Source organism: Chiroxiphia lanceolata, chromosome 3 (assembly GCF_009829145.1).
Source record: "Chiroxiphia lanceolata isolate bChiLan1 chromosome 3, bChiLan1.pri, whole genome shotgun sequence".
NCBI lineage: Eukaryota > Metazoa > Chordata > Aves > Passeriformes > Pipridae > Chiroxiphia > Chiroxiphia lanceolata.
Genome location: NC_045639.1, coordinates 23587497 through 23611278, shown reverse-complemented (window position 1 = coordinate 23611278; position 23782 = coordinate 23587497). Strand labels below are relative to the sequence as shown.

The 23782-nt window shown below is 35.8% G+C and overlaps 1 protein-coding gene across 7 annotated transcripts in view; it reads left to right on the top strand.

The window, feature by feature from the left end:
- SYT14 (synaptotagmin 14) overlaps positions 1 to 23782 on the top strand; it is a 90056-nt gene that overhangs the window by 50697 nt on the left and 15577 nt on the right. For all 7 annotated transcript variants that reach the window (XM_032682286.1, XM_032682285.1, XM_032682284.1 and 4 more), the window contains 2 exons: positions 7621 to 7889; positions 9902 to 10351. In XM_032682286.1, coding sequence (XP_032538177.1) covers positions 7621 to 7889; positions 9902 to 10351 — 719 coding nt within the window. The remainder of the gene's footprint in view (positions 1 to 7620; positions 7890 to 9901; positions 10352 to 23782) is intronic.

Genomic DNA, 23782 nt, shown 5'->3' with positions numbered 1-23782 from the left:
GAAAATATCTTTCGTGGTTCATTTTCACCAGTTAGGATTAAGTAATAAATAGAAAGCTAGAATAGTAAGGAACTTTACTTTTTTCTTTTTAATTACAAAACAGATACTAAGGCGAAGCTGTTTTTAAGACACTGCAAAGTTATTGCATTTGAACTTGCAGAAAGAGTTCTCACTAAAGGGAATAGTTGTATCTTATTTAAAATAAAAGTATGGAAAAAAGACGGATGGAATTCTGATGGTTAAGGAACTCATGTAAGTGCTGTATATACTGCTGAATGGATCTGTTTGTATTGGCAAATGAATAATTATTGAGATCTTCGAGGGGCTTTCTGTACCACTTAGAAAACTTTAGGGTTTTTTTTTGCCAAATATAAAAATGAACATGCCTGAAATGAGCCACAAAAACATTAGTATGTTAAAGAAAATTATACTCACAACACATTAATCTTGCTTTCTAATCACACTTTGTTTCCTCATTTGAGACCGAATAGAATGAGAGCAGGAACATTACAGGAATATTAGCTGTGTGTTACAGTTCTTTACTGGGAATTGATTTTAGACCTCTGTGGGATCTTTTTCACCTTTTCAGCACTTTATCCTGCTGCTCAGCTCCAGTGCTTAATACCACAGCTGTAGTAGTATAAAACTGGACTGGATTTTGAGCTATAATTTAAAGTGGTAATTGCACTCAAATGAAGTATACCAATGACAGGAAAATATTTCTGAAGCCCACATCCAGCTGATACTGTCTAGGGGTACGGGGGGGATACCAGTGTGCACACACTGGTGAGAAATGAGGATTCTCAGGGACCTGAGATTGTTTACAGCGGGTGGAGTTTTCAAAGCTTTTAGCTGTAAAGCTCTGAATTTCCCTTAAGCATTTGTAAATGCTGGTGAAAAAGCCAAATTTGGGAGAAAATTCACACAGATGATAAAAGGCATTTCCTTGTCACCAAGATACTCTTAAGATTTCAAAGCCGGTTGTCAATCACCCTCAGCAAGCAGGACTTCTAGTGTATTTTAAAAGAGAGAAGAAAAAATAAAAGGAAGATTCTATGAATTCATTTAACTTATTATCTTTTTAGAAGTGATATTTTTCTTAAAATTTTGATAATTTGGAAGAAATGAACAGTGGGCAGAGGTGCACAGAAACACCTGTTTGTTTAAGAAGTTAGCCAATGTAGTGATCTGAAAAGGAGTGCAAAGGAAAGTTGGCTGATTATAAAAGTAGTATAAGTGAAACCGGCATCTAAATGGAACAGAAAATAAGTTTTTCTACCAGAATGAGCATACTTAGAACAAATGCTTTACCAAAGGAAATATAACTATGGAAAGGAAGGCAATCAAATTCACAATTTCACTTCTTAAAGATTGCAGCTTTCACAAAGATTTAGAGCTGGATGTAGTATCAGAAAACAAGAGGTTCTGGAAAGCTTGATGCATTGATATTCACAGCAATAAAAGGTTAAAATATTGAACTGTTAGGTTTAAGCATTATTTTGGACAAGTGAAAATTATAAATCCAAAACCAGATAGCAGAACTCCTTCCTATTGAAATTAATAGAAATACTGTATAAGGAATCAGAAAATGATACTTAAATTGAAAGCAAATTAATTCAATAGTTGCTAATGTATAATTTTCATTGAAAGCCGACCAAAATATTTGGGAAGGAAACAAAAGAATGTCTTTGACAGCTGGTTCACTATAATGCTTTTAATAATATATTTATAATTAAAATGTTATAAATTGGGCTAATTCGGGAAAGAGAAAGAATTTTTCACCAGTGCAGGGCTTTTCAATATTGCTCTATAAAACAGACTATAAATTCTTACCAATAAGCAGTGCTCTAGTAAGTGCAGAAAAGAGCAAATTTCTTTTGTCTGGAAACAACACCAGCCAGTTCCGCAGGCTAAAGATGTAAACAGACACATTTAAAAAAAAACCAAACCAAAAACTATGCATGTTTCAGTAATTTCAGTCATTCTTAAACCTTTCCTGTGGAAGAAAATTGAAGCTTTAATGACTGGACACAAAGATAAGTCTATATTTTTGGATTACTTTTATTTAAAAAGCAAAAGGGAACATTTTTCTTACATCAGTAGCATTAGCCTTAGAGGGTGAGGAAAATGCAGTGCTAAGAACTTCACATGACATCAGATGTAAATGGCAGCAATGTTGTTTGATTTCCACAGGTCAGCAATTAAGCTCATAGTGTCTGGAATTTTCTAAATACTAGGAAACAGAATTATCTTTTAAAAAAAACCAACCAGAGATATGATTATTTTTTTTGTTATCTGGTGATAACATCTGCCTAATGTAGAAGATAGTTCAACTGTGAATAAAAGTCTAAAATGTGGCAAATGCAAAAAGAAATCTCATAAAGAATTTTTTTCTGTTGTCTATGATGACCCCATACCACTCTTATATTCCCCTTTTTTTCGCTAAGCAAGCCTTATGCCATAACTCTTTTGGAAGAGAAATAGAATAATGCCAAGATAATTTGTTATATTGTGAAATAATAAGGGGTTTGTCGTCACAAAGATGCATGTAAGCTTTTGATTTTAAAGGAAGGAGAGGCTTGAGGTTTTATTCAATATTTAATGTTTATATTTTATACTCCTCGTAATATGGGGTAATTCAGTCAACATAATATTTTTGGATGGTAGAAAAGTTCAAACATGAAAATTCCATTTGGACTGTCTGTGCTGCTTATCAGAAATCTCTAAGGGTATTTAATCATTCAGAATAAGAAAGGTTTCTTTAATTTTTAAACATGTATTTCATTTTATGTTTTATTTAAATTGTCTTAACATTTACATAGAACCCCTTGAAGGCTTGAAAACTTGAAATTTACGTTCGATTAAAAAAATAAATAATTATGTAGCATAGTGTATGCGGAGATATATTAGAGAAAGAAAAGGTACTGTTGGAATATGAAGATATTCTAAAAATTACAAAATCTGACTTGCCAAAATTACTAATTTATATAGTGCTTATTTGTTTTAAAGAAACTGGAAAACAGATTCCAAAAGAACTGTTGGGGTAATGTTGCCTCCCACATTAGTGGGAATTTTTAAAGAAGTAATATATATGAGAAAATCGAACTTGCAAAAATGTAGTTAATGACTGCTTATTAAACAAGGGAATTAAAGGCACAAGGATGGTTTCTTTTCCCATATGTTAAGAGATAGGTGTTCTTGGAATTACTCAGGAAATATGGGCTAAGGAGGGCTAGGTTTGTGCTGCTGCTGAGAACCTTTGGGAAAACTATTAAGATAGCAAAGACTAAACACTAGAAACATGGAAAAGAAAGAACATGACCAGCTGCGTGCCAAAATGTTGTGCAGCCTAGCATGGTCCACAAGAGACCAGCATAGAGACGAGAAGTGAGGAGCTTTGGGATTAGCAAGTTCAGATAGTAGCTGTAAACTGAAAGCATTTCTTCTGGTAAACTTTTGCATCTCTAAACTTTGATTCCACACAGCAAAAAAGTTTGTGTATTTTCTCATAGCTATTGACTGATAGCTCATAGCTATTCCTGGAATACTCAGTTTGGCCTAGGTTGTTGCTGTGTCAGATTTTACTGACAGTCTCTTGAGATTGATGGCAAGGTATGTATTAGGTATGATGGCTTGCAGTGTGTCCTACAGGGACTTAAGAAAAGAGATTACCCTGCATTGTTTAACAAACAGTACTAAAAAGAAGATGTTTATTTACTTTTGACTTAAATGTGCTAATGACAGTTTCCATGCTGCAATTTCTGAGTGTACCAGCAAAATGCTAATCTGCTTGTGTTTCTCAGGTGTTTCACTTACAGTTCAGATTTGTTTAGCTATTAAGCAAGGCCTTTGCCATTACCACTATATGAGTGTTTTTCCAGCCCACTAAGGAAGGAAGAAAATTTTTATTAAAGCAACTAACCCTTTAAAAATTGATTATTCAAATCTGCCTATTGGCAGCAATATGCTGAATTCTCAAGGTAGAATTTACCAAATCTTTGTTACTAAACAAATTTAGTTTCACTCGTATTATGAGAATGCAAAGTCATTTGACATACTTTGGCTGGAAAGCTGGATATGAGATCTTTCTTTCTATTTGTCTTTTCTCTGTTCTGGCATTTTCTGGTAGGAACCTCAAAACCCAGTTTGGTTTCTTTGTGGTTGTATCTTTCTTCCACTTTTGGGATGTATGGTGGCTTGTTTTTCATCCTGTCTAGTCCAAACTACTAGGGTAATTTAATATTATTTATTTCATTGGGGGAATTGGCAAAAATTATTTTCTATCTGATCTGAGAGTGGATAGTGTTTTTGGAAACGTACAAAGAAACAATTCAACCATTAATTTTAGATTTTCAGTGTAACCATTCACTTGTTAAGAGTAACTCGTTAGCAGATGCTATTAGGCACGCTCAGTGGTCTTTGGAAGGTGTTCTTTGGCTTTGTCACAGTACAAAAGTATGCACAAGTGTACCTGTGTCTTAAGTTTATGCCTTAAATGAAAGGTACAAGGTATGTTTTAGACAGGGGTTTGACAGGTAAATATGCAAACACTTCAGATCATGCTTTTCTTTCAGCTCCAGATGTTTTCCTCCAGACAATCAGTGATAGGCCAGCAGGCACTAGCAGTGATTTTTTGTGTTAAACTTTGATGCATATGCAAAATTATGTTGACAGATTGATTGTTGAAATAGTTGCTCCTTCTGTGTAATTTTTAAGGAAAATACCCAGTATCAGATATTTCGTGTTGCTGTATTCACTGGTATCATTTGTCTTTGATATCATCAGTCATTAGAATATCTTCATGTAATTAAAATCTTCAGTATTTTTATTTATATTTATTATATATATAATATATACAGAGAACTGTAACAAAAAATTCATTTTATTGCATCATTTACTATGGGAAGGGGGGAAATAATTTAAAATGAGACATTTTCATTTTAAAAATTAATTTGTAAACTTTGATATCTTTTTATGCAGATAAAGCTTTTGTTCAAAACCAGTTTGTGCCTGTTTAGACAGAGGTGTCCTTAGATTTTTTAATCCCAGATCCTTGTTTTAAGAATGTATGTGCTATTTCAGTTTGGTAGACTAAACTTTCAAAAATGTATTAGTTAAAACCTGCCCCAGGGCTTTAGCTTTTTCTGAGATTTTTGAATCACATCTAGTTAATAAGAGTTTTCTTTTCTTCACTTCTTTCCTGCCTACATTAAAAGCACCTCTTTCTGTCACACAGCCTGTAGAGTTTTCCCATAGGGATATATAATGGAGTTCATCAAAGTGAAAAAAGTGAGTCACACAGTCATTTATTTACTCATGTAAGACAATAATGGTGTTGATAGTTACCTGGACACACTTTCATATTGTTAGACTGTGCAAAAGCTAGGAGGTAAAAAGTCTTTGCAGAATTGACTTCAAGTGAAAAGAAAGATATCAAATTCAGGGCTGCATGGTGATTACTGTTTCATATAATGCTGTTTATTGCCTTTTAGCAACAATGAGCAGAAATGTTACTCTGATTTTGCTAGAATATTTAATTATATAAATTATGAGAAGGAAGCCCCATTTTCATGATATGGATAGGTATTATTATTTTATTATTATTAAAATACCAGTTTAGATTCTAATATTATGTCTACCTAGTTTCATGGGCAAAAGTTATCTGACATTCTAGGTAAGATTTTATGTTTATCTGCTAGACACATGACTGCAATTTGAGAATAGGATTCCCTGCTGGCTGTTTTGCTTTCCAGCCCCATGGGACTGGAGTTTCAAGAGTTAGTGACACTGGTCTAACTAAGAGCAGGAGCGCTGTAACAGCAATTTGGAATCACTCTGAATGGCAGGCTGACTCTGATGGGTTTATCAGAGAAGAGGGGGTTCCTGACAGTGGTTTCATCTCATTGGAGTGTTTTAATTACTCATTTGCCTTAGCTAAAGCTAAGAGGTGTTCTGTTAAGAGCCACTGAAATAGAGAAGAGCCCTGCATCCCCCATTATCTCTGAGGCCTGTATTTGTATGTGCAGTAGATATGCTCCATAATGAGCTGTCCTGTCCTTTCCCAGCAGTGCACATTGTCTCCCCTGTAGCCGGTATGTCTGGGAGTGCTTCCCATGGGCGGTGTGCACCCAAAACATGGTGGTTTGGGCTTTACATCAAGTCTTAGATGCTGTGAAGTGTTCCAGCATGCCACAGTCACATAGAGCCCAGCCTTCCAAAGGAAAGGAGAGCTAAAGAGAGCCTTTTCCTTAAGACTGTTTGTTTCCTAGGAGAGCCGTGTGACTCTGTTCTCGGCCTTTTCCATAAAGGCAACTCTTAAGCATACTCAGTCTGTTTATATGATATGTTGAACAACTGGTGATCACCTCTGAAGGAGTTAAAAGGTTGGAGAATTTAGGACACAGTCAGGGCAATCCTGGATACAAAAATTTGATGATGAAACTAAAACGTACCACCTTTGTTATGTGGGAAAGATCAGTTTCTTTCTCAGATGAATCTGAAATCAAAGCTTACGTTATTCTAATGTTAATACTTTTGTTAACTTCCTTGTGTGGTAGGTTTTTCTGTGAGTGAAAGTAGAATTTCTGATACCAGAAAACATTTTTGCTTTGAAATTTTTATGGAAAAGGTAATTCTATGTGTGAGGGGCATTGAAATCTTCATTAAAACCTCTACAGAAGATGTAAACAAAATGTGACACAGGTCATCACCTATCCTTGATGTTCCTTTTATTTTGGCTACTGCACACCTTGCTATCTTTTCCCAATTCTGTTCGACTGTGTAATGCTGCATAGTAAAATATGAGATGAAAACTTGAAATGTAATTATTTTGAATTAGCTTTCTATATCTGTAGCTGTGCATCAGGTTTATTTTCTGAGGAGATGTATAACCACATTTCTATCTACCTGTCTAGTGTGAGAAGCAAAGATGTCAGCCTCAAGTATTCATCCCAACCACAAGATTGCTCATGATCCTTTTTCCACTGTCTTTAGCCACTCGATCTAGTGTCTAATTTCCAGACCCTTTAGCTGTCCTTATCAAGTAATAAAGGATCTGAGACACTGCTTAACTTTTTTAATTCACCAGTGAGCAGAGTTTACTTGTGTGAAAGGCTGCCTTTATTAGTACCTTATTTGCCTTCAGAGTTCAATTTGATATCTCCCTAGTGGGCAACTGCATGGGAGGTGATCAGTTTGATATCGTGGCTTTAGGGAGTGCATTTTGTTTCTGTAATTGGTCTACATTCCACCTGCACAGAATCTGACTTAAGATATCCAAAGGTTTTTGCAAGGTAAGCATCACTGAAGTCCAAGCCTAGAATTTTTGTCATGTCATATTTGTGCTATATTTATTTCTATATGGTTTACACAATCCATTCTGACTATACACTTAAAACTTTGCTTTTATCTAAATTTCTTTCATCTGAGATAATTCATTTCCATTTTTAACAATTTTTTTTTCTGTACTGTTTGTCATCTGATTTGAAATGTAAAGTAAAAAAAAAGACATACATAGATTTTTAAAAACTCTTTCCTGACATTTAGACTTACATTTTTCCGCAGAACTGTTTCAACAGTAAGTAATCAGAAAGTAAGTAAAGAATTTTCACTTATTCTCAGCAAACTGCATACAGAGGATGAGAAGAACACCTCCGCTAGATGAACTGCAGCCGCCTCCATACCAGGATGACAGCGGTTCTCCTCATCTTTCCTGTACGCCTTCTGAAGTCGGAGACAGTAAATGTGAATATTCCCAGTGTAGCAACAGTCCAAGATGTTCATATAAGTGCCCAAGTGAGGGAAGCACGGGACACGAAATAGAAAGCTTTCATAACAAGGGATACGAAGAGGATGTGCCAAGTGATAGCACGGCGGTTCTTAGTCCAGAGGTAAATGAAAGCAGTTAAGTGTTCTGAAGTGCCATTCAGTGCGACTTTTTAGGGCTTTTTAATCTGAAGATCTGTGCAGCGTTGTATGGACACTGATATTGCATCTCACTAATTTAAAAAGAAATATTTTGTTACAATAGGATTTCAGATTGTTCAGATTACTGTAGTTATCTTTATGGCACCTTAACTTTGAAACAAGCTCCCAGTAAGTGTGAATTATTTTTTAAACCAGTCAGAAAACTTCTTCACACTATGAGGACTGTAGTCAAAATTCTTCCACAGAGTTTTTCAAACAACGTAAATAAAAGTTTTGTAAATGCTTTTCAAACCAAACACCCTATAATGTAAAACAAGTTTTATGAAAAAAAAAAAAAACAAACTATGAAGATTTTTCTTTTAATTGTTGATGTGATATAGTGGTTGGTCCACTTCATTTTCCTGTTTTCTGCTATAACTGTGATGATATCTGTGTATTTTTTCTGTGAAGAAATCATCTTTTCTGACACATATTTCCTTGAAATGTCTTTAACAACCAGTTACTGCACTGACATTCATGGGTAAGTCTGATTAGTGATGTCATGTGCAGAAGAGGCTCCTTTTCATACAAATTTGTCTTTTGTTGCTACCTGAAATATTGAAGTACATATTAGAGCTCAATCCTGATGTGCCTTAGTAGAGCTTAGCTGTTTCTGCCTTAGTAGACCTTTTGGTTAGTTGATGTTGGATACCTGGGGTGTTGGTACTATATCTGGAAGGCCCAGCTGCAAGGTCCTCCAGTGGTGAGCTGTCTTTATGTATCTGATGATCAACTGTGATCTGTATTAACTTTATTGCTTGTGAAGACATGGTGTGTACATATAGTCCTTGAACCTGGATATATTGGAAGAAATCTAATCCTAGTTCTTCCCAGTGTGTCACTCCAGTTGTTAGTGTAAGCATACTCAATAAAAACTGAGAATGCTGCCAACTTTTTTTATAGCCACTCAAAACTTGAGTGAAGCTTTTAGAGGAATGAATTCCCACAGCTATGTAGCAACCAGGTTAAAACAAGAATATTTTTTAATCCAAAAGGCTTTGTTGTGGCATCTTTTCATTCATGTGAACAAGTGTATCTTTGATAATATGAAGATACACTTGAAACATATTTGTTTTACATACTTGGGATAACTTATTGCATGAGCAGTAGGTTGCTCTGCACTTATAAATATTTTGTGTTTCAGTATCACTGTCAAACTAACTGTTGTAAAAATATAGGAGATCAATATTTTGTTCAAAATTTGAAGTGACAATAAACAACCTGAATTTTAAGTTTAAACTACAGTTTTAGGACTGATGCAGTTTACAGAAAGTTCAGAAGGTGTGTTCAAAACAGATGCATCTTGCACAGTTCCAGTAAAATTACATGAATAAAGCCATGATAGTGACATCCCTGCCCATGGCAGGGGGGTTGGAACTAGATGATCTTTAAGGTCCCTTCCAACCCAAGGCATTCTGTGATTCTCTGATAATTTTTTGCATATTCATACAACTCTTGTGGACTGCAGCAGGAGCTGCACATGCAAGTAGGTTTGTAATTCCTATATTCTTTGCTGGTATCTCACACTGCTCTCAGTCATTAGCCAGCTCTTCAAACATTGTAATATATTACCTTAAAAATGTGTGTATACTCACACTGAAATAAGGTAGTTCTGTCTTTTAACATATGTATATACATTTCAACATGTGGGCACAGAAGAAGAGATCATCAATACAGCCTAATTCAGTCTGAGCTCTGTCTGATTGGCTCCTGGCTTTTGGTAGTATTGGCCAGGTGAAGTCTTTTGATTTCTTCTTGTCTGCTAGTCAGCCCTCTCCTTGGGCTTTTGGTGTTTGGTAACCTTGTTTATGAAATGAACAAAAGGATCATAGTGCCTTCATATTGTCTCAAGAAAGCTATGTATTTCCACACTAGATTTAATAATAGAATACAATAAATAAATAAATAAATGACTTTTTTTCTTCTTCTTCTTCAGGATCTGTCAGCTCGAGGATCATCTTCACAGCTTCCTAAACCTTTTGATCCTGAGCCAGTAGCTAAATATGGCACACTGGATGTGACTTTTGACTATGACTCACAGGAACAGAAGCTTTTGGTGACAGTGACAGCTGTCACAGACATTCCCACATACAGCAGGACAGGTGGAAGCTCGTGGCAAGTACACCTAGTTCTTCTCCCTATAAAGAAGCAGAGAGCAAAAACCAGCATCCAGCGGGGACCATGCCCTGTCTTCACAGAGACATTCAAATTTAATCACGTTGAGTCTGAGATGATTGGGAATTATGCAGTTCGCTTTAGACTGTACAGCGTACGTCGCATGAAAAAAGAGAGGATTGTGGGAGAAAAGATTTTTTACTTAACAAAATTGAATCTTCAAGGGAAGATGTCAGTGCCAGTGATACTGGAACCTTCTTACAGTCTGTCTGTGAGTATTAAATGAGGCAGAATAAGAATGCGGTGATATACAGTGTCCTGAATTCTGTAAGAATAGTGTGTATATTTATAGAGTCATCACATCCACTTGTTTTTTTTTGAACAGCCATAGCACTGTATTAGCACAACGATTATTTCCTTAGAGCTTCTATAAGTACATTCGCTCTCCACCTACAAAAGCTGCCCATATTTTTCCTTTTAATTACTTAGAAATTTCCAGTCTACAAATAGGGGTACAGTGGTGAATACATGTATAAATGCAAATATATAGATATACACATATATGTATATATGTGTGTATAATATATATATGTATATATGTTCCTTACTACCCTCAGCACTTGAATTTAAAAAGAAAAAAAAAAGAAGCTATACTAGCAAGTACCCTCCATCTTTTGCAATTAAGTCTTGGTTGCAATAGGTTATTTCGTTTCAAGAAAGAAAGATAGGAAAGAGGAATTTTGAGAGTATAAAGCCATTTTTAATAACTTCAGATTAGAATCTTGTAAATAATTCATTTCTGGTTCAATGTGAAGTGGAATAGCGAATAGTAGCTCAAAATGAAAAGGATTTTTTTCTGAAAAAACAACTACTTACCTGATGAACAAAATTTTTTGTCCCCTAAATAATTTAATATTTTTAATAAAGCAAAGCAGCAGTAATTAAGGATAACTATTCGGTATCACTTTCAATAAACACAGAAGATCACTAAATTGTCAGTGATTAGCATCTTCTTTTTAATTTTTGTAAATATTTAGGTATGCATTTGTCCAGAAAGAGAATGTTTGTCATGTTGTGGTCTGGGCTTCCTAGACTAGGAGTGCTTGAATGCTCATTGCTTAAGAGCTGTATATGTGCTTAATTATGGGCTTTTTTGGGAAAACGATGATACACTGTATGTATTTTGAGGGGGGTGTTAAAAAATCAATAAAAGAAAAGGAGGAGGAGAAGGGAAAGAAAGTATTTTTTTCAGGTGAAACAATGCAATTAATTTCTTCTGTGTTTTGAAAAAAACTTTGGTTCGATTGAAATGGCATTTCTGTTGAATGTGAGTATTGCAAAAGACACTCAGAATAAAAGGTTGTTGTATTTAATGACTAAAAATATATTAATTAGTAAAAGCTGAGACTAAAACATGGACCTGATGGAGCATCAACTGACAATAGAACAGACTTTTTATCGTTCCTTTAGAAGTACAAATTAGTCTAATCTAGGAATGAAGGAAGTTGAACATGAGCCAGCAGTGTGCCCAGGTAGCCAAGAAGGCCAATGGCATCCTGGCCTGTATCAGGAACAGTGTGGCCAGCAGGTCCAGGGAAGTGATTCTTCCCCTGTTCTCAGCACTGGTGAGGCCACACCTGGAGTACTGTGTCCAGTTCTGGACCCCTCAGCTCAGGAAGGATATTGAGGTGCTGGAGCAGGTCCAGAGAAGAGCAACAAGGCTGGTGAAGGGACTCGAGCACAAGTCCTATGAGGAGAGGCTGAGGGAGCTGGGGCTGTTCAGCCTGGAGAAGAGGAGGCTCAGAGGAGACCTCATCACTCTCTACAACTCCCTGAAAGGAGGCTGTAGGCAGGTAAGCATCAGTCTTTTCTCCCAGGCAGCCAGCAGTAGGACAAGAGGGCACGATCTTAAGCTGTGCCAGGGAGGTTTAGGTTGGATATTAGGATGAAATTCTTTACAGAGAGGGTAATCAGACATTGGAATGGGCTGCCCGGGGAAGTGGTGGATTCACCGTTCCTGGAGGTTTTTAAGATGAGATTGAATGTGGCACTTAGTGCCATGGTCTGGTAACCACGGCGGAGTTGGATCAGGGGTTGGACTTGATGATCTCGAAGGTCTTTTCCAACCTGACTGATTCTATGATTCTGTGATTCTATGAAGTGGTTCACCTACGTAGTGCAAACTCTCCTAATGCAAAGTTTGCTAGTTTCACAGCTTGGAAAAAAACACCCCGTGAAACAAAACATTAAATATTCTAAATATATTTGCTATGTTTGTGTGTGTTTTCAATAGGTTCTTGTATAAAATTTACCAAAGTCAGTGACAGAGGCCAATGAAGGAGCCAGGCCTGTGATTGATTAGTATATCCCATACGTGCACTGGTTATTCTTCAGTATTATTTTCTTGATTTTTTGTGACATGGAGTGTTAAAACAAATTCCAGGAGGCATCAAAGATGATAAGGCTGTTATTTATTTTCTGTGATGGTAAAGCATGCCATGTCATCATTTTTCTCTCTTCAATTTTTGCGGGAAGGAACAGGAATAAGGAATATTGGTAGGAAGTTAAAGTATATTCCAGAGTTTGTTGCTTTAACAGGGTTTAAGCAGCCCCACCTCTTGCTGGAAAGGATCCTTCAGAGTCTTGATAGCTTGAATGAGAATCCATGGTTTTTTGGAACCGTGTAAATAATTTTTAAAGCTTTCGAAATTCATTCACATCTGACTTTACAGGTATTTTTCTCTTATCATTTATAGCCAGTATATTATTTTTTCAGTGAGCACATTTACAGGATTTAACACAGAGTTGTTTTGCAAGAATGTTAAATTTCATTGTATTCTTAGGATGTATGACTGGATATGAGGAACATCCTTGAGTCACTTGACTTCAAGCCTTTGTTATTGGAAACAAACAGGTTATCTTGATCACAAAATTGTGAATTTTCATCTGAAAACATCAGGTTATTTCATTCCAGTTATTGCCATTTGGTCTTATGCCAGTGTAAGTTCTTACCCTTCTCAGGTGTTTGCCTCTGGGTGTATTTATACACATTGAGCGTATTCTTTTTTAACTGTCCTTTTGCTAAAATAAACCAACAATATTTATGTTCAACTAATCATAAATGTCAGGCAGGAGTTATTTAATGGGAGAAGGTTGTTTCAATTTGGATATATCCAGTTGCTCAAGGATATTTGTAATTTTAAAATCCATGATGAGGTACATTGTACATTCTGAATTAAATGTGCCTTGTTCAGTTGCAGAGTGTTTTGTTGCTGAGAAGTGTTTATATTTGACAGCTTTTTTTATGAAGATACTTCTTGGACAGATGACAGTTGTCCTATTTTTTCCACTGCTTCTCATTATATGGATTTTATATATTAAATATACCTTCTGTCACTGAAACTCCCTAATCCATTGAAACATCTACGCTAATCTCTTCTGCAGAAATGTATTTTATTTGCTTCTGTCTGTGCCTGATATTACATTAATGTATTTTATTAGCTAATCATCTGCCTTCTGATTGTGTAAGAACACTTTGTATCCTGTTAAGTTCAGGGTTTTTTCAGTGATGTCTTAAAGTTATACACCGGGGAATGTGGTTAAAGGTAGATAGCAAGTTCAGTGCCTTCAGACATAGTGACACACTCACGTGACTGGGGCCTGCAAGTCTCTGGTTATAGTTAAAATGTGAACCAGTGTACGTCATGGTGGGGACGTGATACTGTTATGTTCCTTAAATAGGTTTCAAAGCTACACATGACTCCAAATTTACAAATATATTCACAAAATATCTTTTTCACCCAAGTTTTCACCCTGTTCATCATCTTCCTACATTGTGTATGTCTTGCATTAGCAGCTGTTATCCCCAGTCCTGTTGCCATTTAACAGTCCTGTGTTGCTGCGGTTCTCCCACGTAACAGGGAGTTCCTCCTCAGCCCCCTTATTTATCACATGTTTCTTTCCAAGTTCAGCATATATTCGAGTGAAGAGGAAGCAATGGAACCATGAGCTAGGTAGAGTGCAGTTGTCACTGTTACCTTAAACTGTGTCCCTTTCAGATTTGATAGAAATTGTCCATTGCATCAAAAGTTTAATATTTACATTGTGGTTTTGTCAGGGTAGAGCTTGTGTAGGAAGATCTTTGTTGATGCTCTCAGACGAATTTTCCTTTTAGTACAACGGTAGACAAATTTGTGTTGACCCATCTTGGAGTTTAGAAATTTTGTTTATTTATCTTCAGGAAATCCCTGTGGACCTGTTTTTAGTTGCTCTTCATTCTTCTCACCCCCAAAAATTTTCCTGACAGTAAACAACAGCCTCCAGTATGATGAGCTTATAAAGACATATAAGCAGTTTATTGAGTGAAATCTGTTTGGAAAAGATCAAAGAAACAAACGTAATCTGTCCCATAGGTTGCTTTTTGGTGTAGAATAACAGCAATCAATCATGGTTTTTATTTTGTGATTGATTTGGGAAATACCATCTGGGCAACCAAAACATACCTCTTCCTGCTAAGCAAATGTGGTAATTATTCATTATGTATCGTCAATTTACAAAGTGTTTACTGGGGAGAATTCAGTTTATTTTTCTTTCTGTCTGTAGCATTCTCTAACATTGAACTCCCAGGTGTGATCTCCATAACAAAGAATGAATGGTGTTGGCAATCGTATGTGCTTAAAAGATTATTTTTGTATATCTTTAGTATAAATACCCCTGAGCGTCTGGATAATTATTTTAATTGCAGGTTTTTTGAGTGAAGGCATTTATGCTTGCAGCATATAAAGATGCTCACTCTTGCACACAGACATGCACTGGCTCCACTATGAGGACAGTGGTTAATCAGCTAGTGTACATTGGTTTATGCATGGTGATTAAGGCACAATGTTTCATGTTGCCCTTTATGCGTGGCATATCTTCAGTATTCTTTTTAATGGATGTTTATCAGTTCATCATCTTTTCAGGAATAAAAGCTTTCAGAGTGGCATTTCTTTCCTGGGAATTCTTGTCCATTATAGAGTCAAGCTGTCAGGCTTTGTGCAAGCTCTTAAAAGTATAAGAGTCACTACTGATGACTCTGTTACTTTGTTCTTATGGCATAGTCTATCCAGGATTGTATTTTGAAAGCTAGATACCAAAATTCATGTGTATAAACAGAGCTTTATTAAATACCAGTATGATATTTAAAGCTGCTAATAAAAAAAATTGCTAAGACTTATCTAGAAAAAGAAAAAAAAACCAAATATTTTCTTCTTAGTGTTTTAACTGGAATTCAACTCAAAAGGAAGAGTTACTGTGCGATGGTGCAAAAATGCTTTCAGTTACCTTGTAAAAATTGTGTCCCTCAAAGTAAGGGGCAGTTATCTTTAAACTCTGAGTGCATTCTTATCTCGGGAATAACTTGCTCAATTCATTTGAGTTACTGGTGTAAAACACGGAAGATTAGAATTGATCCTTTGACACAAGTAGAAAAATTACTTGTGATTTCTTTTAAGAAAGTCATTAGGTGATGGGAAAATGGTTATCATGATAGTGAGGCTGCGGGAGAACTTGACAGTACTTGGCAAATGAAGCATTCTCCCTGTGTTTGGCTGCTTGTGCAACATTTCATGGCAGTATCAGCAAGCAGCAGTTATTGTTTTCTCAGTGTCATGGATAGGGTTAAAAAAATTGGCAAGTACCTGAAAACTGTGAAGGAATATGTCTTAGTCTTATTCTCCATATGCTTTTAATTAAAACAAGGAAATCCTGATGAGGGATCTGGAGCATAAGGCTTATGAGGAGTGGCTGAGGGAGCTGGGGTTGTTTAGTCTGCAGAAAAGGAGGCTCAGTGGGGACCTTGTCACTCTCTAAACTACATGAAAGGAGGTTGTAGTGAGGGGAGAATCGGTCTCTCCTACCAGGAAACAAGTGACAGGACAAGAGGAAATGGCCTCGAGTTGCACCGGGGGAGGTTTAGATTAGATATTAGGAAAAAAAATTTCACAGAAAGGATTGTAGAGCATTTGAACAGAGTGCTCAGGGATCTGCTGGAGTTACTATCACTGGAAGTGCTCGAGAAATCTGTGGATATGGCATTTGAGAACATGGTTTAATGGTAAATGTGGTGGTGGTGCTAGGTTGATGGAACACCAGGGGCTTTCTTCAACACATTATCAAAACCAGAACTTGAATTTAACGTTAACTTTCAGCTACCTTTCTGTCATCCAGATGGGGAGCAAGTTCCTACATTGGTAACCAGATCTATTACCATAACCCTGAATGTAGGATACCGAGAGAATTTTTTGAAGTCAACAGTGCAAAGAATTTCATCTAGTTGTCAAAATCATCGGTTGGTCACAAACAGAGTAAAATAACAATTTTAAAACTGGTATCTTTTGCCTTTAATCAATGACTTGTGTCAAGAAAATTATATACTCAGTTTGATCCCCACAGTCTTTGATATTTGCATCAGCAAATAATGGAAACTATGTTTCAGATATGGCATTACTATTTTGAGTGCATGATGATGCTTTTCAGCCTCTAAAATGCCCCCAGTCAAATGACAGGCTGTGCATGACTGTTCTAGATTAAATCAAAGTAATCCTCCTGAGCAATACTCTTATTTACTCAGAAAAGCCAGTCCGTTCAGTAACAAACATATTAACTAGAATTCTATGTGTAGATTTGATCATCTTTAAAAAAATAAAATGGAGAAAGCTTATCAATACATAAAGCTAAAAAAGTCAGGTAACTGAGATTCTCAGACTGTCACTCCCTTTAGCAAAAGTCTGGTCTCCCAGCCTGGATTGCAATTTCAAACAGCAGTAAGGAAAATAAGCGTGCTGTAAATTTCCCAGAAGTGACTTTTTAGAAGTTACAAGTAAAGATTATCAAGGTTGTCACTCACGTGAAATTTCCACTTTTGAAGACTATGGAGGTGCTGCTAAAATCTTCCTTAAGAACTCCACTCTTTCAGTGGAGGTACGCTTTAACCTATCTGTCCAAGTGAAATTTGTTTTTCTTAGAGATACTGAATTTCTGGGATATTTTGTTTTCTTATAATTTTAATTCTCTCTTGTTTGCATGTATATGTACACACAAATACCTTCTCACTTTTGCTGCTGTTTTTCAAGAAAATTAGAAAAAGTCAAAGCACGGAATCAGTTCTGTTTGCAGGCTCGAGTACCTTTCAGCAAAAGCATGTGCACTGTTTTCCTTCAATTTATTTCCATTGAGGGAAATCCGAATCAGAGATGTTGCACAAACAGATCAAGTCACCTAGCCTGCAAATTCATGATGTATGTGTTTATGAAACTTTCAAGTTTAGTTTTTAGCTTACTTACTCAGTGATTCTTATTCTTCTCCTGGGCTTTGCAGTGTAAGTCTTCATCATTAGCATTTTTCATTTCAGACTTGAGCATCTTCAGGTAATCACTTTTTTTGTATATTCAAGCAGCCTCTCTTTGGTATCAGATAAGCATTTCTGTTCATAGGGTGCCTTTAGCGAGGGTTTCTTTTAGTCTTAGGGTGTCAACATCTTGTCTGGTTTGGCCTCTGTATTGTTTGACCTTGAGCTGAGTCTTTCACAGCTCCTCCCTTTCTGTTGGGCTTAATCAGCTGTCAGCTGGCCCCTGGGAGAACCCAGCTTATCTCTTTGCTTCTTTGTGATGTGTATGATAGCTCTGAAAACTGAAGCACATCCCTTCCATCTGCAAACACCTGGTGGTCCTCTGATCATGGGATTAAATGTATCCTGAACAAATCTAAAGGGGTACCACTAGGAGGTTAAATCAGAGCTGGGTGAACTGTGTAATCGCAAATACTGACGATAACTGACAAATGCACTTACTTGTAATGTTACAGATTTGTTCATTGTGAAAAACAATTGCATGTATGTTTATGCAATCAAATACTAATCCATAGATTGACTACTCATAAATTGTGCTTAATGTTTGATCACTGAATCGTTCTCTTTTCCCGGTCTGAAGGGTGTAATCAAGAGAAAAAAAAGAGAAAAATGAAATTATTTGCCATTGATCTCCTCAATGAGCATAGACTAACTGCATCTGGACAGAGCATTGTCATTTAAAGAAGTCTCTAGTCTTGGAAGCTGTCCCACAGTAGCATCTCCATGTTCTTACATGTTTGACAGGGAGTAAAGAGAGGGGGAGGTGTGAGTGAGCCCGGGTAGGAGCTGTTAGTGTAGCTTCATCAGGAGTGCAGGTAAAATGTCTGCATTTTGTGTCAGATGTTCTAAACTAAATTGCTAACACAAACATCTGACAGCTTTTAGTGCTTCAGTCTTTCTTTATGCTGCGTGTCTTATCTCAGAAAACAGAATTCAATAACAAAGGGCCTTTTGCCTCTTTTCCTCCCAGCCCATTGCTGTATAAAAAGCTGGTAGACTTCTGCAATGTGAAAACAGCACTTTGCAAATGCTGTAAATTCCGTTGTACATTCATTTCCAGTTTCCTCCACTGCTGCTCGGATTTGCTCTGCAAATTTCAAGCCCATTATGTCTGTGGAACAACTTGGTGACCTTTTGTCATCTGGCAAGGAAGCCAAAGGTGTAATTTAAATGCAGGGTAATAGAAGTTATAGAAAATTTCTAAGTGTTTCCCTTTTGGTAGAGAATTAATGTTTTGTTCTGCAGAGCTGATGATTTTAAAAACATGTAGACTTAAAGTACTAATAGCAAATTCTCATGAAATAGGAAAAGCAACACAGAAATCTTTCTGTGAACTTGTTCAAAATCTTTCAGAAAAGTTGAATGTTGATTTGCCACTATTAGGAATATATAAATTTTAGTTTAGTTTAGTTTTATGACTAAATTATTGTATCTTAAAGTTTGAAACCAAACCTGATTTTAATAATATAGTATTCTTACTAGAAGACCCACAAAGATTTTATTTTTTATTAAAATTAATTAATTTTAAATTATTTTAAAATGGAATTTTGAGTGCTCTCGTGTCTAAGGATAGCTAAGGATAGTTTGATAGCTCTGTGCATTATAGTATTTCTGCTAAATTAAAGCTGTGCATAGAATTTTTAAGGTTTTAGTCCCTTGAATCTAGCAAATAAAAAAATTATTAATTTTGCTTTGATCTCAACTTTTCAGTGTTCCATCTGTGGGAAAACAATGTGTTTTGTAGAATTTTGCATCCATAAAACTTTTTTCTCTTGAGAGTCAAAAACAGGGTAGAACAGAAGCTTTTGATGAGAAATATGAATATTATCACTTCAGATAGTCTGATTTTCAACTACATTAATAGTAGTTTAATAAACAAGACAACCCATATTTGACATGAATACCATTAATGTTGAATGTATTTATTTGCTAAAGATCCTAAATTGGAATTGTTGACTAAGAAGTCCTGGTAATTTTTAAAGCATGCCATTCTATCAAAAATAAATATTTTTTGTTCCTAAAATCAGGTCACATTAGATATTAGAATATTTACTTTCATGTTTGTGATTTAAGTTGATTTAGTAATACTGCAAAGTGTTAAGTGCATAAATAAAAATTCACATTATACTTAATTGAAATGTGCTTCAAGGAAGCTATTAAAAAAAAAAATCAACCAAAATAATTACCTGTCATAGATAATGATGCTTTCCTAAACTCAAATCTTTGTGAAATGCTTAAAACTATATTTTGAATGTTTGCAAGTTCAGGTTGTTAGTTTAAAAGCAAAATACCGATAACTATTTGGGTTTTTTTAATTTTACAGTACAGGACAGCTGACGTTAAACCTCGACATTCCTAATTCTTTTTCATCCCTGTGTTTTCAGGGCTGAATTCTTCAGGTGGTTTAAGTTCTCTTTCCCAGGAATGTTCTGGATATTTTTTTCAAAAGTATTTTAGCTTTGAAACATGTTTTTATGAAGTACCTGGTGCTGCAGCCACTAATGAAGGATGTGGAGCCTCTAGGTTTGGTTTTCTCCTCCCTAAGAGCTGGTCTGGAGCCTGTGTAGTGCTTGGGTGCTCTCATCACCTCAGCAAACTTTTGCCTCAAAGGGGAACAGTAGCTTCAGGATTCAACACTGGGATGGTGATTAAGAGAGATTTTAGACTTTTATCTAAAAACTGTTGGAGACCTGGCTTGAGTTCCTCTTTTGCCTACTAGGATTCAAAATTCCTTCCCTAACCTCTCAGTTGTATTGACCTAGGGGTAGAAAAAGTAATGTGCAAAAAAGTTCTTTAAGAGATTAGTGGTATAACATTAACATTTAAAATTGGAGAGAGACATTTTGACAAGTAGCATGCTGTGAATCAGATTTTTGTTGCTGAAGGATTGTCAGCAAGGTTTCATCTTTCCTGTGTATATTTTGAAAAGCCAAGAGAATCAGATGTTCTTGTTTCGTAAGCCTACAGAGACATGATTTTAACCTGTGCATTGAGGAAAATGAACTTCTAACTGCCTTCAGAGCATGGCCACATTATTCCCTGTCATTAACTCCATTTGGCTTAAGAACAAAATTTATAAGCAGAACTCCAGGGTATAGAAAAATAACAGTAGGAGATGAATATGTAAGTAACAAATACTGCGTTTCCATGGAATTATGGTGCAGGAAGACAAATAAATACATTTGACTTATATTACCATTGATGCAAATAGATGGTTCTCTCTGTTGTGAGAGGCCAGAGAAAAATACTACTGAAAATGCCTCTTAGGGGTTGAAGTCTGATGTAATGCATTATGTGTGTTCATGTCCATTGGCATGAGAGAAGAGTGGGTTTTTTTTGATTGACAACTTTTGTACAATAGGGACATATGAAATACAAAGACTGCTTAATGGGAATGTTTTTATTATATATTTCTTAAAAAGGGATGTTTCTTCCCTAGATAATATATGCAAAGAAGTCATCAAGGACAATAGTTTGGAGAATTAGTAATTAAATTTTTGTAGAATATAACACATATTACTGTTACAATCTAGTGGAAAGCAGTGATTCTGGTAAGTGTTGGTCAAATAAAATCAGACTAACTGTAATAAAGTACTACTTTGTGATGTATATGGGAAAGGTTTAGGTCCTTTGCACACAGCTCTCTGTTAGAAAATTGAAAAGCTGATTTTTTTTCATTTACTGTAGTAAGACCAACCTTTGAACCAACTACTTGGAATAGACTTTGCCATTTTTTTTTTGCTTGTGCTTACTGTTAAGAATGTATTTTTATTATGGCTAAAACGACAAAAATAGGTTCAGGATTTAGTATTAATGTCCTCAATCTCAAGAGACAGTTTCTAGCACTGTGGTCAGATCATCAACACTTTGACAGTTCAACTCAGTTCTTAAAAATCTACATATAAGGTTTTAAAGCAGTTCTTGCTAGGCTATTCTGGTGCTTCACTGACCTTGAAAAGCCTTTTCTGTTATGGAACCTCAGTCCTTTTTTTCCTACTTGTTAAATTACACACAGTGTTTATAACGGAAGAGAGAGAAGAGTTAAGAAAATAAACTAACGTAGACAGATTTCAAACAAATAGTAAGTTTCCCACAGTGAAGGAACAGTGTCAAAGTGGCCTACAGATAGATTAACAGACAGATTGAATGCAGATCTAGATGGAGATGAAGAGCATCTGGTAGTATTCTGATGTTATCATGAGATGAAAGCTTCATTGTAGCTAAGTTTGTATTCATGTTGTACCAATTAGCAATTTCAGTGTTACTATTTTACAGTTTTGCACTTGATCATGAAGCTTATATTTTGACCACGTAAATATGTAACTTCTTGACTTGCTTTTTCTTGATGAGTTTGCTAGCACTCTTCTGGAATTCTGACTTGTGTAAATGGAAAAACCCCTCTAAACAGAAACTTTAATAAAGCTGTTATTTCCAACTCTAGTGCAGTTTATGGATTTAACACAAAGTCAGTTTAGTAACCAACAGACGAGATTATCACGGAATGCCTTACTTAAAACAATGAATGGATTTCCAAATCTGAACAATAAACTCTGTGCTGGAGAAAATACTTTTGAGGAGATATCTAATAATACTCAGTACTCCTGCTTTTTACTGCAATGGAAAGTCTTTCTTCATTTGTTAATCTGAGCCCTTTTGATCTCAGCTGTCTGTTACCATCCTTGATTTTCCAGTTTCTTCTTCTCTTCCTCATAGGGCTTTTCTGTCTTCTTTCAAAAGACAACTGATGAAATGCAACCTCATCTTCCTCATTTCTCAGGTCTTTCACATAGCTGTCCCCAAATCCTCTGTTTTCTTCCTTATTATAGCCACAGAAGGTATATTTTGGTTTACATTGTTTAACACTGTTTTAACCCAGTATTGTAATTTTGTCTCCTAATCTGCTTCACACCTCACTGCTTCATTTTCCATCTTAATATTTCATTTTCTCTTAAATTAGAATTTTCCAGTTTGTAACTGAAAAGCATTTTTTAAAAATATGTTTGGGTCAGCATGAAACAAAATGAGTTGAGGTTTGGGTTTTTTAATGTGAAATGGAAAACAAAATATGGTTTAGATTTTTTCTTAAGTGAATTTGGTTGCTTTATTTTAATGTCTTTAAACTTATGTCCCCACAGCATTTTGTAGGAAGGAGATTCGTAAGTTTATTATATAGTAAGGATTAAACAGCATTCCTTTGCTTGTCTCAAACCTGCAAAGTATTTTGGTTTAGAAAATATCATAGCAAAACATTCAAGTTAGATGCTCTCTCCAGATTTTCATCAAGCTTGCATCCAGCACCAGTTCTTCCTATGCCACAGTTCTAAGGTACAGTCAGTTGCATTTCCAAACACTTACAGATCTAAAGCATCACCGGGGTCTTCTCAACGCACCATTCAGCTGGTGAGATCCTTTTGCCTTGCCTTGACAAAGGCAGTCTTGTCCTTCACCCATCCACTCAGGATTATGCTGTAAAGGAATGATATTTCTAGTCCATCCTTATGTACCTTTGTAATATCACACATTTCATTTTTCAGTTGGTTTCCTCTTTCTCTATTATACCACACAGAAGCTACTTATTTTCCCTTTCATGGTACTTCAGGACTTATTCCCACTCAGTTGTCAGTCATTTACTATTCACTGTTTCCAACAAGCTAAACCTTACTCCGATACCCATTGTAATCAGTTTAACTCTGTCATAAACTGATCTAGACTGAGTCCCTCTTAGAACATCAGTAAACTGGTAAGTCACAATTAGGACAAATGTGCTATCATCACCTTCTCCTGGTATGTCACAGCCCTTTGAGAATTTGGGGGGAGTGTTACCCAGCTGCTCACTTTGTGTAGTATCTCTTTTGTGGACTTGCAGCACGATCTCAATTAAATTTGAGACCTAAGTGAATAGTGTCAGGTTGACTGTACTTAAATTCCTGGCTCAACAAAATAATATGATGAATAATATCCATAGGGATAATGTGTCACAATTTTAAAATACCAGAAAACTTAAGTAATAGCTACAGTTGTGACAGGCTGAGTCTTTCAAGTGTGCAGTGCATACTGTGACTGCTGAATCAAGTCATCTTTGTTTTAAACTTTCCATTTTGTGTTCTTCTGTTGAAGCTAGGAATCAAAAGTTTCCTTTTCTATGAGTGACAAGAATCAGAGAATGAATGTGTACTTGTATTTAATTTTCAGCAGTTTATAATTTGCAAGCAATTTGAAATTTATTCTTGGCATTGAATAAAAGACTTATGGAGAAATAACTAAAGATTTAAAATTTTGAATTTGCAGTTTGGGAGATGGAAGTCGGAAAGTTTT